Source organism: Bufo bufo, chromosome 2 (genome assembly GCF_905171765.1).
Source record: "Bufo bufo chromosome 2, aBufBuf1.1, whole genome shotgun sequence".
In the NCBI taxonomy this organism is placed as follows: Eukaryota; Metazoa; Chordata; class Amphibia; order Anura; family Bufonidae; genus Bufo; species Bufo bufo.
The window spans coordinates 757,264,633-757,280,240 of NC_053390.1; the positions used below are offsets into that span (position 1 = coordinate 757,264,633).

General features: G+C 44.4%; 1 protein-coding gene across 1 annotated transcript in view; it reads left to right on the top strand.

Moving 5' to 3' along the window:
- The window catches only part of SEPSECS (Sep (O-phosphoserine) tRNA:Sec (selenocysteine) tRNA synthase), a 38,272-nt gene that overhangs the window by 4,552 nt on the left and 18,112 nt on the right, over nt 1–15,608 (top strand). The window contains exons 5-7 of the mRNA XM_040419020.1: nt 4,045–4,198; nt 4,321–4,423; nt 10,109–10,330. Coding sequence (XP_040274954.1) covers nt 4,045–4,198; nt 4,321–4,423; nt 10,109–10,330 — 479 coding nt within the window. The remainder of the gene's footprint in view (nt 1–4,044; nt 4,199–4,320; nt 4,424–10,108; nt 10,331–15,608) is intronic.

Here is a 15,608-nt window from a genome sequence, read left to right on the forward strand (position 1 = left end):
CATAGGACGCATGTGGGCATCAAGGAGTTGCCAAGCGGCGCCTCTATTTTGCTAGCAGAGGTCGCACTACATTTTTTTCTGGAAGAGTAAAAATACTCCTCTTACCATTTTAGAGGAGTATTTTAAGGCCAGGAGGAGTACTAAATTTGCAGTAATAGAAATAACTAATACTTAGGCCTACATAATGTTAAGGGCTTGTCCACATCTTGCATTGTCGCAGATTCCGTCAAAGACTGGACCAACAAGCCTTACGTGCGGGACTTTTCTGTATGGAAAACAGACAGAATCCTGAATGGACTCCGTAATAGTCAGTGGAGTCTGTTCAGTTCTGGTTGGGACAGTTATGTGTCCGATCCAGCACTGGCGTTATTTTCATTGTTCTGCTCATCTAACGGAGCAGAACAACAGAAATAAATAGTGGTGGTGTGAACGTGCCCTAAGAGGTGGGCATTTATGCCAGGGTACTATTACTTGTTACGGCAGGCAATAAAGTGAGAGAGTACAGTTCCATATAGTGGATCTTCCCCGTACTTTATCACAAGTCAGACAGGTCAGTCATAAAAGTGACAGAAAGAGTAGGCCGCAACAGCCCTCTGGTTATAGGTGGCATACAACCTCATGTAGGTCCATGGGATCTACAGGCAGGGTCCCATTAGCACTGGGACTTTCCTTGTCCGAACCAGTGGATCCTGTGACGTGTCACACGGGAGTGAAGCAGAGCTTCACTTCCAGCCTAAGTACTTCAGAAAGGCCTGAGAGCCACAGCAGGGCACAGGCCTTCTTGCCATTGCCTGCCGCTCACACACCCCACATGTACAGAACAGGGCAACGTCAGAGCCACAGCTCCTTCTGTGCCCATACACCCTGGATGAATACACACACTGTAGAGATGACAGCTGGTGCCCCCCTACCCACAGCGCCTCTCGCCACAGGAGCTCATCCTGAGCAGGAAGTCGGCCCAGTTTTGACTGAGCAATACCTTCATGTCACCCAGTCGCAGGATGAAAAGCTGGGCACAGTCCGGTATTATACAAGTTCACAGCATCCGGTAATCCTCAGAACATTCCTTTGGCGCATTGTCAGTGGCACACATTGTAGAGAAGATACCTGGTGCCCCCCTACACCGCAGGAGAAGAGGAGCTAACTTACCGGGCATATCCTGAGCAGCAGCTGGGACCGGAGGACGAACACTGCTCTAGTTTCTGCGCATGGTGCTCGGAGTGTTGTAGAGTGTGGGCACTGGCTGCCCTGTGCAGATGGTGTGCACCTATAGATGGATCGCGCCCTGCAGCTTAAGGGTCCATTCACACGTCCGTTTTTTCTTTCCTGATCTGTTCCGTTTTTTGCGGAACAGATCAGGACCAGATCTGGACCCATTCATTTTCAATGGGTCCTGGAAAAAAACGGACAGCACAATGTGTGCTGTCCGTTTCCGTTGTTCCGTTCCGCATGTCCGTTTAAATATAAAACATGTCCTATTCTTTTCCTGAAAAATCGGATCCTGGTACAATACAAAGTCAATGGATCCGCAAAAAACGGATGACATACGGATGTCATTCCGTATGTCATCCGTTTTATACGGAATCCGTTCCTGGCAATTACATTTTAATTTTTTTTTTATTTTTTTTTTAAAGAAATCCAAACAACTTTATTTGCTTATTGAAATTTATACATGTTTCCGTTTTTTGCGGATCCGCAAAAAACGGATGACATACGGATGACATACGGAAACATTTTCAGGAACAACGGATCCGCAAAAAACGGACCGAAAATCGGATTATAGAAAAATACTGACGTGTGAATGTAGCCTAAGAGTGGCGTGCTGAATGGTCGGCAGCCCGCTCAAAGCAACCAATAACAAAGCTGCTTGCTGTGAGGAGCTTTGCTATTGGTTATTTCAGGCACAGGCAGCATCGCTGCGCTGCCTGTGCCGTCCACTGCGCACCCTGAGCTGCTGAATGTAGGGGGAAAGTCTAAGGCGTATTGGTATGCCTTAGACTTTTTTCAAGGAGTAAAATGGTCTGAACAGGTGTCTATGACGCTTGTACAGGCGTTATTGCGACCTCTGTTTTCTAGTACACCTTATCACCCATTTCATACAAGGATACAGCAGGCGATCGTCTAGAGGGAAGCGTTCCTTTCTGGCAATCGTCTGCTTGTTAGTGGAGGAGACCGCTGCTATTACATGCAGAAATCTCCTCCATAGTATGGGGGGGAGTGATCATTACTGCCATCGCTCGTTCCCATACTGACCAATTGTTTGCCAGCAGCACAGCGTTTTATTAGACCGCACAATCTGCCGCTGGCAAACAATGATTTTTAAGCCAGTATTACACAGGTATATCATGGCTAACTAGGTCATTAGCGATGATCTGGTAGGCTAACAGCCTTAAAGGCTATGTACACCTTTTGGGGGCAATTTTGTCTTATTGCATTGCACTCAATTTGAGTTAAAAATCATTTTTAAATTAGTCTATTACAAATATGGAGCCCTTTATTCTGTACAGAGCTGAGATGCTTTAGTAGCAGGATCTGAATTTTCTCTCTGCTCTGTCATCCAGCTCCCCTGACATGCTCCTTATCTCTGCTCTCTGACATTATAAACACTCATTATAGCTCAGTTCTCATCTTACTGATAAGAATGGGGATTAGATAAGTATTTATGACCTCTCAGTAAATTAGAGATGAGGGTTATTATTTGACCTGCACAGAGTGAAAGTAAAAAAGTATGATTCACACAGCCAGACAAACAGTTAAACATTTGTGACACAACGGCTCAGTATTTTTAATAATGACCAATTGAAAAAAAGATTTTTAGCACAAAATGAGTAAAATGCAATCATAAAAAAAAATTGCCTCCGAAGGTGTATATAGCCTTTAATTAAGGCTCTGTTCACATCTCTTCGGAGCAAAGTCAGGTGAATCCCCAATGTATGCTTCTAACAGAAGGCTCCAGTGTATGCTACTGTACAACCATTCAGTGACCTACAGCATCCATCAACCACAGTGTTAAAGAAAACCTATACCACGTGGTATTTTTTTTTTTTTTAGTGGCCCACTGCGTAGTCTGCTTCACTCTCCCATACGGTAGCTAAAAACGGTACAACATCACCCCAACTGAGGCTATGGACACTCTTTTGTCCTCCGTCAGGGAAATTGGGTCTTATGGCTATATTCGGCATGTGCGTTGGGGCCTCTGAGCGTAAATCAAAGTTCTCTTATGACAAGATGTGAACAGAGCCTAACGCTCGCCAAGTCTCACCCGATTCCTTGTTAGAAATGCATGCTCGGATCAGCCACAGGGAGGAAGGAAAACTGATGTCTGACTCCTCTGACAGATCTTAAAGGGGTTGTCTGAATTATAGAAAAATTTTGGGCAAAGACTGAGACTGTAGTGATCTAATGAAAAAAAAAAAAAAAATACCCATTGGACCACCATTGCTTCTAGTGCGACTGCACCTCTCCCGTCCTTTGGTCTTTGTTTACCTGGCTTTAGCAGTGACATGCTCGTGACCACGGCAGGTAATCGCTGGTCTCGGTGGTCCTTTATAACACTGAGACTAGTGATTGGCTCCAGTGGTCACGTGTATACGGGCACATCACCGCTGCATCCAGGCAGACGAAGACCAAAGGAAAGGAGAGGTCCAGGCGCACATTTTTCCATAACTTGGACAGCCCCTTTAACTTCTAGGGGTACAAGACGTGTTGACATTGGGGATTATTTTGTGACACAACCATAGAAGTGACTATGTAATACATGGCTTCCTGAACATACCAGGGTGGGCGCCAGTCTTTGCTCATAGTTGGGGGGAGTGATTCCTCTCTAAGACATAATGGTGCACCATGATAAGACGGCCCTGACAGCTTGGCCTAGCTGACCACCACAGGCATCCACTGCGGTCATCCATTCACTGCCGCATTATCATTGATGTATGCGCCATCCAACACCGGTAACAGTTCATACCTGGAAGAAGTGGGAGTCACAGAACGCTGGCGCTTGTACCGTTATTAACCCGCTATATTGTCCCACTGTGGCTGATTAAGGTTTTGAGCCGGTTGTGATTGAGAACGTCCTGGAAGGGGATGAATTACGCACCGATCTGAATGCTGTCGAATCTAAAATCCGTGAGCTGGGAGCCGAGACTGTCCTGTGTGTTCACTCCACCACATCGTGTTTTGCCCCTCGAGTGCCTGACAGGTAAAAAGAAAAAAAAAAAAGTTTTTTGTTTTTATATATAGTTCTCTCAACTTTCAATCAATAATAAAATCTATATGAGCAGGTTTTATATTTTATTGCCTCTTTTTATTGCTCTTCTTTAGACTGGAGGAACTGGCGAAGATCTGCGCCGAGTATGATATTCCGCACATAGTCAATAACGCCTACGGTCTCCAGTCTTCAAAATGTATGCATCTTATCCAGCAGGTACTGTCTGCAATGTATCGTAATACCCCATAGAGATGAAGCATGTGCTGTGTATAGGAGGATTTCTTTTCGTGGTGTTTGTTGTTGTTGTTTTTTATAACTTTTTTTCATGGTATTTGTGACTCCTGACCGCGCTTTGACTTCATTTATTACATAACTAATCCTTAGAAAAAAGACCTTGGCTGATTACATTTAAAACATAACTTTTACTAATGATAATTAAAAAGATAAACCCACATAGTGCTTAAATAAACGGTGAAAAAGGTATTAAAAATGGAATAGTCTTACCAGTTCTATCAGGATATGCTCAGGTACCTTTCAATCGTCCTGGATAGTCAGATGACGGGGTCCGTATAAATGCTGTAATTCCGATCAGTCCCGGGCAGGGACGAAATATGTCATGTTGGGACATGAGAGAGAGGGATATGCTTAGGGACTAGGCCCCTACAAGGGAAAGGTTCCAGACGGGGTCGTCCCTATCGGGGCGGGTGCTCCGTATTTATGCTAGGTAGGGACGGCTCAGCCCCCATCGCAACTTAAGGACTATGTACGGACCCCGTCATCTGACTATCCAGGAAGGTTGAAAGGTAGAACCTTACCTGAGCATATCCTGATAGAACTGGTAAGACTACTCCATTTATTACCGGCTACCTGTATTTTTAATACCTTTTGTTCTATTTTTTTCACCGTTTATTTAAGCACTATGTGGGTTTATCTTTTTAATTATCATTAGTAAAAGTTAAATGTAATCAGCCAAGGTCTTTTTTTCTAAGGATTTGGACCTTTTTTCCTATACGCAATTATCGGGTATTTAGTGGAGGATTTATTCAATTATTACATACAGTATGTAGGCCATGAAGAGTTACTGCACGAAAAAAAAAGTTTCCGAAATAATGTCCATCATTATTGCAGCTGAGCTCAGTCTGGACATGGCCTCCGTATACATTATCTTAAAGGGGTTGTCCGGCTTCAGTAAATGGCATTTATTATGTAGAGAAAGTTAATACCAGGCACTAATGTATTGTGATTGTTCAGATCGTCTCCTTTGCTGGCTGGATTCATTTTTCCATCACTCATTATACCCTGCTAGTTTCCAGGGTTATGACCACCCTGTAATCCATCAGTGGTGGTCGTGCTTGCTCACTATAGAAAAAAGTGTCTGCCTCTCTGATGGCCGAGACCATGGGAGCGCACATAGGCTGGAGCTTTTTTCAGTAGTGTGCAAGCACGGCCATCCCTGATGGGTTGTAGGGTGGTCGTAACAATGGAAACGAATGATGTATAATGTGATAGAAAAATTAATCCAGCCAGCAAATCGGGCACTATGGAAAATAACAATACATTAGTAAGTGCCTGGTATTAACTTTCTCTACATGATAAATGCCACTTACTGAAGTGAGACAACCCCTTAACCATCTGTACCTACTTAGCTGCTAATCGTAACAGATGTGGCATTGACCAGAGCTGGTTCACACAGTGTATGATTAGGTATAGGTTTTAGCCTATAGACACAATGCGACATGGCTCCAACGGAGGCGTGAGTAAAACCCAATTAGATTTATTTATTTATTTTTTATTAGATTTTTATTTATTTTTTTGTAGTAGCATAACCACTTTTGTCCAGTACTAAAAGGGATGTTTCTCACTGATGAGATATCTTACAAAGTTTCTTGTGGTCGTCTGTACTATTGATTTATGCAAAGCTGTGTGAAAAGTTAGTGACAATTTAAGGGGTTAAAATGTTCCAACTATATTTAGTTCAGACGTAAATTCACATTTTCGGGAGGGTTTTTCCGATTTTGATGTGACTGTTGGGGGTTAAAGACTATGGACATCATTTCATCATTTTTTCTAATTAATGAATTGTGTGTACGTTGTTGAAAAAAAATAATAAAATCTTTCTAATTAGGTTTAATTAGCAGTTTAGCTTCTACAGCCGGCGTATCTATGCACCACACAGCCAGCCGCAGGGAGCAGATCGGTCACGGCTGTCAGTGATTGCCCCATTGTCCTCTCCAGAAACATCTTCCAAGATTTGAAGATGAAGTTTGATCTGGTCATATATCAACTTAGAAGGAGGTCAGAGAGGGGCTGGAGACCCTCGCTCTCAGGCAGTAGGACATGATGGCTTTGCTTCTGAATGGCAGCTGGCTGTCTAGTGTATATATATATATGCCAGCTGTAGATTGCAAACCAGGTGAAAAAAAATAATTAAATAATTAACCCCTTCACTACCGAGCCACTCTTCACCTTTTTTCAAATCTGACATGCGTCACTTTATATGGTAAATGACTTATCCAAGCCATTCTGAAATTGTTTTCTCGTGACACATTGTACTTCATTGAATTAGTAGAACTACAGGTAACAGCACAAAGATATAAGCAAAGGCTGAATAGAAAATGGCTGCTTGGTGGCCATACTTAGTGCAAGGGCAGTTAGAAGCTCTTCGCGCATATAATTGATCAAAAATATGTCGGGCCCATCTACCAGACGACAAGGTGGCTTCTCATCAGATGGGGCCTACTCTAACATGCCACTCCTGGGCTGTCAGCCTACAATCTGGGCAAAGTAGCCCCCAGCTGTATCCTACAGCTGCCTCTGTCAGGCTGTCAGCCTGCAATATGGGCAAAGTAGAATACAGCTGTACAATCTAGGGTTGGACGATATCAAAAATATTCAGACGATAACGATATTAAAAAATTTATCGCGATAACGATATATATCGCGATAAATACCCGTTTAAAAGAAAAAAAAACACAAGGAGACGTTATACTGTATGGGGGGCCACAAGGAGACGTTATACTGTATGGGGGCAGCCACAAGGAGACGTTATACTGTATGGGGGCAGCCACAAGGAGACGTTATACTGTATGGGGGCAGCCACAAGGAGACGTTATACTGTATGGGACGGCCACAAGGAGACGTTATACTGTATGGGGGCAGCCACAAGGAGACGTTATACTGTATGGGGGCAGCCACAAGGAGACGTTATACTGTATGGGGGCAGCCACAAGGAGACGTTATACTGTATGGGGGCAGCCACAAGGAGACGTTATACTGTATGGGGGCGGCCACAAGGAGACGTTATACTGTATGGGGGCGGCCACAAGGAGACGTTATACTGTATGGGGGCAGCCACAAGGAGGCGTTATACTGTATGGGGCGGCCACAAGGAGACGTTATACTGTATGGGGGCAGCCACAAGGAGACGTTATACTGTATGGGGGCAGCCACAAGGAGACGTTATACTGTATGGGGGCAGCCACAAGGAGACGTTATACTGTATGAGGGCAGCCACAAGGAGACGTTATACTGTATGGGGGGGCCACAAGGAGACATTATACTGTATGGGGGCAGCCACAAGGAGACGTTATACTGTATGGGGGGCCACAAGTAGACGTTACACTGTATGGGGGCAGCCACAAGGAGACGTTACACTGTATGGGGGCAGCCACAAGGAGACGTTACACTGTATGGGGGCAGCCACAAGGAGGCGTTACACTGTATGGGGGCAGCCACAAGGAGGCGTTACACTGTATGGGGGCAGCCACAAGGAGGCGTTACACTGTATGGGGGGGCCACAAGGAGGCGTTACACTGTATGGGGGGGCCACAAGGAGGCGTTACACTGTATGGGGGGGCCACAAGGAGGCGTTACACTGTATGGGGGGGCCACAAGGAGGCGTTACACTGTATGGGGGGGCCACAAGGAGGCGTTACACTGTATGGGGGGGCCACAAGGAGGCGTTACACTGTATGGGGGGGCCACAAGGAGGCGTTACACTGTATGGGGGGGCCACAAGGAGGCGTTATAATAAGGTCTTGTGGCCACAGGCCACCATACATGCAGTAATACTTTGCGATATACCTTTCCCGCGGCTGCCTCGCTTGTGTGCTCTGATTCTGACATCAGATGCCGGTGGGCAGAGATTTGAATATGGGAGCAAGGAGGAGGGAGAGCCGGGGGCGGCCGCTGCGGGAAGTAGTAAGTTTATAATTTCGTCACCAGAGCACACACTAGTGAGGCAGCTGCAGGAAAAGTCTCTCCAGAGACACCAGTACTCACACAGGGGATCGATTCGCCATCGCCACATATACAATAGAGCCGGTGGGTGACGACGGTGATGATGTCAGATGGTGGGTGGAGACTTGACTAAGGGAGGCGGAGCAAGAAGGAGCCAGGCCAGGAGCGAGAGGAAGTAATGTTACTCAGCAGCAGCGCTATGCAAGGTGCAGCCGCGGGCGGGCGCACATTTAGAAGCGGTCAGCGCACAATGTGAGCTGACCGCTTTGATGACGTCACAAAATACCGCGGTATTTTGGAAACAGCGATATCGCCATATCGCCGTTTTTTTAATACCGCGGTATATCGTGATACCGGTATATCGCCCAACCCTAGTACAATCTATCTGATTAAAAGCACATGTGACCAGAAAATGGCTGTTTTGGCCCTTTTTTTTTTTTTTTTTTCACCTGACTGGGTGGATCATGGGATATTTTTATAGAGCTACATACGGACGGGACGCGGTGATACCTAATATGCCTACTTTTCTTTTTTTCTCCCTATTATTAATTATTATATATATTTTTTTTTTTTAATTAATTTTGGGAAAAGGACGCTATTTTCCCTTGACACTTTACATTTTTTTATTGTGTAAAACTTTTTTTTTTTACTTTCTTTTTTTGTCCCACTCTGGGACTTCAACTTTTGGGGGTCTGATACCCCCCCAAAGTACATCTGTATTGTAATGCATTGGCTGTGAGTGTATTACACTGAGTAATAGACTTTAACCTGCTCGCCTGTGAGGTCCCGGGGGGAGCGGTGACCTGATGGGGGCTCCCTCCCTGCACAGACATCGCACGTTTGGGTTTTCCAAGACTTTAGAACTGATGACCTGTCCTCAGGATAGGTCATCAATATCTGATCGGTGGGGGTCTGACACCCGAGGGCACCAGCGTTCCTGTGAGCACTGCGCCGTACATGGTATAGCGGCTGTGCTTGGTATCGCACTCGGCTTATTCACTTTAATAGGGGTGAACTGACTGACGAACGTATCGCCACTGGACTAGGAAAAGCTAAGAGCAGGCTGCGGTGCTAATGCAGCTGATCGGTGGGTGTCCCAGGTATCGGACCCCCACGATCAGATACTGATGACCTATCATAGTTCATCAGTTGTAAAGTGGTAAAACCCCTTTAAGAATGTATTTAATCTGAAATCTATCATTCTGCTTAGTATACAGCTTCTATTTGACTGAGCCAGCTGAGTATGGGGGAGTCCGGAGGGAGAGCTATTGAATGCGTATGGCCGCCTTAAGAATGTGTTCAGACATTGCAGTAAAAAACTTCACTGGAAAAAACCCATTCGGTTTTCCCACAACTTGCGTGAGTTTTTTTTTATCCAATGCGGTTTTTGACTGTACCTCAACCGTCTGACCCCAATATAAGTGCTGAAAATCGGCCTGCAGACACATTGTACCTCTGTACATAAGGCCACCTGCATACCTGGTGTTAGACTAGGTTTACACTTGCATTTCGTTATGGGGTCTCTTTTTCAGCACCCCATCCAAGTTGAAAACCCAATAATAGTAATAAGTTGACCTTTTTTTTTTTTCCCCTTTAACCTATCATTCAAAAAGCCTTCAGTTTTTGGAAATTTAGTAAAAATTTTTTCTTTTTATTCTCCAGGGAGCCCGTAGGGGCAGGATTGATGCTTTTGTGCAGAGTTTAGACAAGAACTTCATGGTTCCTGTAGGTGGCGCTGTTGTCGCAGGCTTTGACAGTTCTTTCCTTGAAGAAATTAGCAAGATGTATCCTGGGAGAGCGTCAGCTTCTCCGTCTCTGGATGTCCTGATAACGCTGCTGTCACTTGGTTCCAGCGGATATAAGACTCTCTTGACGGAAAGGAAGGTATGGGGCTCTGCTGCAGATTTTTTTTAAGTTTTTGTTGCATTTTTTTAATCTAAAGTATATAATTATGCTCCTATACAGCTTATATGTGAAATCTAAGGAGTGAAGCCACCACGGGCATTTATTTAACACTGGTTTTTATGAATCCTGCAAAATTCTGGAAATGGATGTTCATGACACACATCCTGAGTATAAGGCCTCTTTTTTTCTTTTACGGGTCGTTTTTTGCGTTCCATATACGGAACCATTAATTTCAATGGTTCCACAAAAAAAACTGAATGTACTCCGTATGCATTCCGTTTCCGTATTTCCGTTTTTCCGTTCCATTGAAAGATAGAACATGTCCTATTATTGCCCGCAAATCACGTTTCGTGGCTCTATTCAAGTCAATGGTTCCGCAAAAAAATGGAACACATACGGAAATGCATCCATATGTCTTCCGTATCCATTCCGTTTTTGCGGAACCATCTATTTTATGCCCAGCCCAATTTTTTTCTATGTAATTACTGTATATGCCAAACGGGACAGAAACAGAAACAAAAAATGGAAAAACGGACTGCAAAACACTGAAAAAGCCATACGGTCGTGTGAAAGAGGCCTAACTCTGCCGCTATACACTTTTAGTCCATGTTGGACGTATGTTCAGGGATACCAGGAGAGGGACAAATGATCATTCTGGGAACGTTCTTTAATGGAAGGAAAAAGAAAATGAAACCTAGTCCATTTCTCCCCAGATTAGGGTTCTCGGCTAAGCAACCTTTTGCTCCAGTTCTCCCAGCCAGGCTCCGTTTACTGGTGACATCAACTTGACGACATGTGACCGCTGCAGCCAGTCGTTGGCTTCGTCAGGGGCCTGGCCATTAGCAGTGTTGTGAGATAAATACTTGCCTGTTCTTTATTTCAGGCAGATCCTGATTTATTTATTTTTCTCCCTGGCTGTGACACTCTCTGCTGTGATTGGACAGCGCTACAGCCAGGAAGAAGAAGACGCCCATTGAGAATCTCTGGCGTCTCCTCCTCCCTGTTCCAATGCTATTAATTAGCATACCAGGCGGGAGAATTAAACAGGGGCACAGCGGGGTGCTGCAACATATTTAGAAGTGGTGTGGTTTGTAGTTTTTTTGCTTGGTCCCAAAAAAAAGCCGTCTAGCGGTTTTATAGGCCCTCTTGATTAGTGTTGAGCGAACTTGTGTTTTAAGTTTGGCGTCTAAAGTTCGGGTTATCAAAGAATCGCATTATGGATTCTAAATTCCGTTATGGTCCGTGGTAGCGGAATCCATAACGCGATTCTTCTATAACCCAAACTTTAGACGCCAAACTTAAAACACAAGTTCGCTCAACACTACTCTTGATGTGTTTTTGCTCAGTGTTTTTTTTTTTTTATAGAAACGTATGTACCCCCTTTTTCCAACCTAGTATCACTTCCCCTGTAGAGTAGTAAAAAATGCACCACACGCTGACAATTGCACTGCAATTAAAAAAAACAATGTATGTCTATGGGATAAAAGTGCCAGAGTGAGAGGAAAACTGCCAAACCCAGAGTATGCTGTAACTTTTAAAAAAAATATAAAATTTGACCCAAAACACACCTCAGGGGTGAAAGAGCCCCACTGCAGGAAAAAAAAACCCTGTTTATCATGCGCTTTGATATTTTCCATGGACATCTGGAGCGAAAAACTCTACAAACGGTGCACGAAAAACTGCAGAACCCTTCAAACACCAAAAAATCCCTATGTGGCAAAAATCCAAAAGTAGATTCAAGTGGAACAAGAAAGAAAAAGGCAGGACCTCCTTGCTGCTGGATCTCCTTCTGGCTTTAGTGTAAAAAAAAAAACCCCTATTAAAAACGGCATGTGTGACTGCTGCCTTTTAAGGATCGGCTTCTTCTAGAGATGACCTTCCCTGGTGTTTATCCTTGAACCTATATAATATCCTTTCGAGGATCGATGGCTGTAAATGTACAGGGTAATTGGCTGTTCTATTTCTTCAGTCTAATTTCGCCTTCCCCCATCCTGGTACCTTCTACGGTTTGACATTGATTTCTTCTGTGGATTCTTCCCACCAAAATTATTACAGGATAAAATGTCCATTTCCTGCTACGCCGCGCGCGCGCTTTAATAATTGTTCGTCAGAAAAGGAAGGCTGAAATGCGATTTAAATATAGAACATAAAAATCAATGTCGCCATCTCGTTCCTCTGAAACCTTTCACCGCCTTTGCTTGGGGCGCTATTAAGTTCCCCTTCAAAGTGATTTGGGAAAGGAAAAAAAAGCCTGATATTGATTTGACCCCCTGAAAGAAACAATTGTCCTTATTAATCCTCGTTCAGTAGAATTCCCCAAAGCGGACGTGGGCCCGTATGTATATTGGGGGGGAGCGAGAAACTTATATTCGCTGCTAGAAGTTCTAAAAGTCAGTGTGATTGATGGCCATGACTTGCATGCTATCCCTTCCTTTGATAAAACCGCTGATACTTAATGCATTTTATCGATGGGTAAGACCAAGGGCAACCGTCATCCTACAGATCTGCGGTCAGCTGAAGGAGAAGCCACAATGATGGCGTTATCTGCTCCCTATCTGATTAAACCTAGCATATTATTCATTTAGCCTCCTGAGATTTACATCCCTGATAACCAGCAGGCCGACCGTCCGTGTGCCAGTCACCCTCCTGCGCCATACATTGGATAGCGTATACTACAAATCTATGCAAAGAACAATATCCTTAAAGGGGTATTTCACATTAAACTCAGGCCTCATGCACACCACCCCATTTATTTTTTATTCCGCATTAGCAATTTTTGCGGATTGGATGCGACCCGTTCATTTCAGCAGTAGGTCGTGTTCCGTCCGCATCCGTATGTCCGCATGTCTGTCCTGCAAAAAAACATAGAACATGTCTTATTCCATTCTGTGGACAAGAATAGACATTTTTAAAATGGTGCCCCATGAAAATTGTGGGGTGCACACAGCCGATATCCGTATTTTGCAGATCCGTGGTTTGCAGACTACAAAATGCAAATGGTCATGTGCATGAGGCCTAATAGGATACACGGATCTAGTATTGGACTAAAAGGGAACCTGTCACCGTGAAAATGCAGGGTAATCTGCAGGCAGCAGGTTATAGAGCAGGAGGAGCTGAGCAGAGTGATATATATAGTTTTGGGGCCCCATTTTGGCACTGTGTTCCACAGGATATCTGCACAGATTCTGTGCCAAAAACGCCTCTAAAAAGCCTCCCATTTATTTCAATAAATAAAAAAATTAAATAAAAAAAAACAGCATCTTGGTGTGCAATCCGCTCTGATTCTCCCATTGAAATGAATGTGAAGCTGAAAAACTGCTCCGAAAACCACGCAGAAAATCCCTGATTTTTTATTTATTTTTTTTCATCGTGTTTTCTAATACCGTTATGTGAACATAACCTTATGGGAAAAGATTCAGTATAATTTGTAATTTACCGTATTTTTCGCCCTATAAGACGCACCTGCCCATAAGATGCACCTAGGTTTTAAAGGAGAACAATAAGAAAAATATATTTTCCATTACACCTCAGGTCAGACCAGCAATCAGACCCCCAAAGTTAATCAGACCTCAGCTTACAGCCCCAATCAGACCCCCCAATGCCTCAGATCAACCCCCCAACCTTCAGCCATCTATCAGCCCCCATATGTCAGCCATCAGCCCCCAGTACAAATAAAATAAAAAAAACTCCCTTACCTCTCCTGCTCCTGGACGCCACCGCTCCTCACCATCCCGATCCTCTTCATCCTGCTGTTGGCTGTGTATCGCGGCGCACAGTGTGAGGTCACAAAGCGCCCTCACGCTGTGCGCAGCCAATAGCTGAGCCAAGGACCGGGAAGCGGTGAGTACAGAGCCTTCACCGCTTCCCGGTCCTCCGGTACTAATAAAGTGCTTCCATAATGGAAGCGCTTTATTCGTTTTGGGGAGGGGGGGGGGGTTGCGTCTTATAGGGCGAAAAATACGGGGTATACATTTACCTGTCCTTTTTCTTAAAAGGTGTGTTTTTTTTTTTTGTTTTTTTTTTACTGATGACCTATCCTCTGTCTGCCGTGCTAACATAATAGAGAGGAGTCATGTATGCATGCACAGCAGTCCTGACAATGTATTTCAGTGCAGCTATGAGCACGGGGGAATGGAGTAGGAAAATAAAAAATAATGATCTGGACTCTGCAGTGCTGCTAGTGTAATACTGCTGATAATAGCCTAAGAGCCTGTTGACAGATTCCCTTTAAGTTCACCCTGTGTACAACTGTCAGTGACTGACAGATGTCCCTGAATACACACTTACACAGAGAATGCAATTAATCACTGATAACACCTCCCCTGTGTACAGTTATCAGTGACTGACAGCTATCTATGTATACACACCTTCACAGAGAATGCTATCAATCACTGATAACACCTCCCCTGTGTACACACTTACACAGAGAATACTATCAATCACTGATAACACCTCCCCTGTGTACACACTTACACAGAGAATACTATCAATCACTGATAACACCTCCCCTGTGTACACACTTACACAGAGAATACTATCAATCACTGATAACACCTCCCCTGTGTACACACTTACACAGAGAATACTATCAATCACTGATAACACCTCCCCTGTGTACACACTTACACAGAGAATACTATCAATCACTGATAACACCTTCCCGTGTACAACTATCGGTGACTGACGGCTATCTCTGTATACACACTTACACAGAGAATGCTATCAATCACTGGCCCACTCTATGATCATAAGAAGCGGCCTACCGGGAATCTGCCCGGTAATGTACAAAGCCAATCCACCAGGGACCCACCATCTAAGTTTTGGGGACACGCACAAATAGGCTAAGTCCTCCAGAGTGAGGACTCTGGCTTTTTCATGTGGGTCTTGAAGGAAGGGAGAGCATCTCTATTCCTTACCCTTTCCTTAAAGGGTATTTGAAATCTAATCCAGGCTTCCTAAATTTCAGATTTTTTCATAGAGGGTTAAATATTGAAGGTGTTTGAAATCCTGCCCAAGATTTTTCCCACATCAAAATTTGGTATATCCAGTCCTCCTCTTGTGTCCTAGGAACATAGAGAAGTGAAAAGCCTTTGTGCCGGCGGCATGTAGAGGGTCCAGAAACATGGATAAGGGTCCATTCACACGTCCGCAGAATGGGTCCGCATCCGTTCTACAATTTTGAGGAACAGGTGCGGACCCATTCATTTTCAATGGGGCCGGAATGTGCTGTCCGCATTTGCAGATCCGCACTTCCATT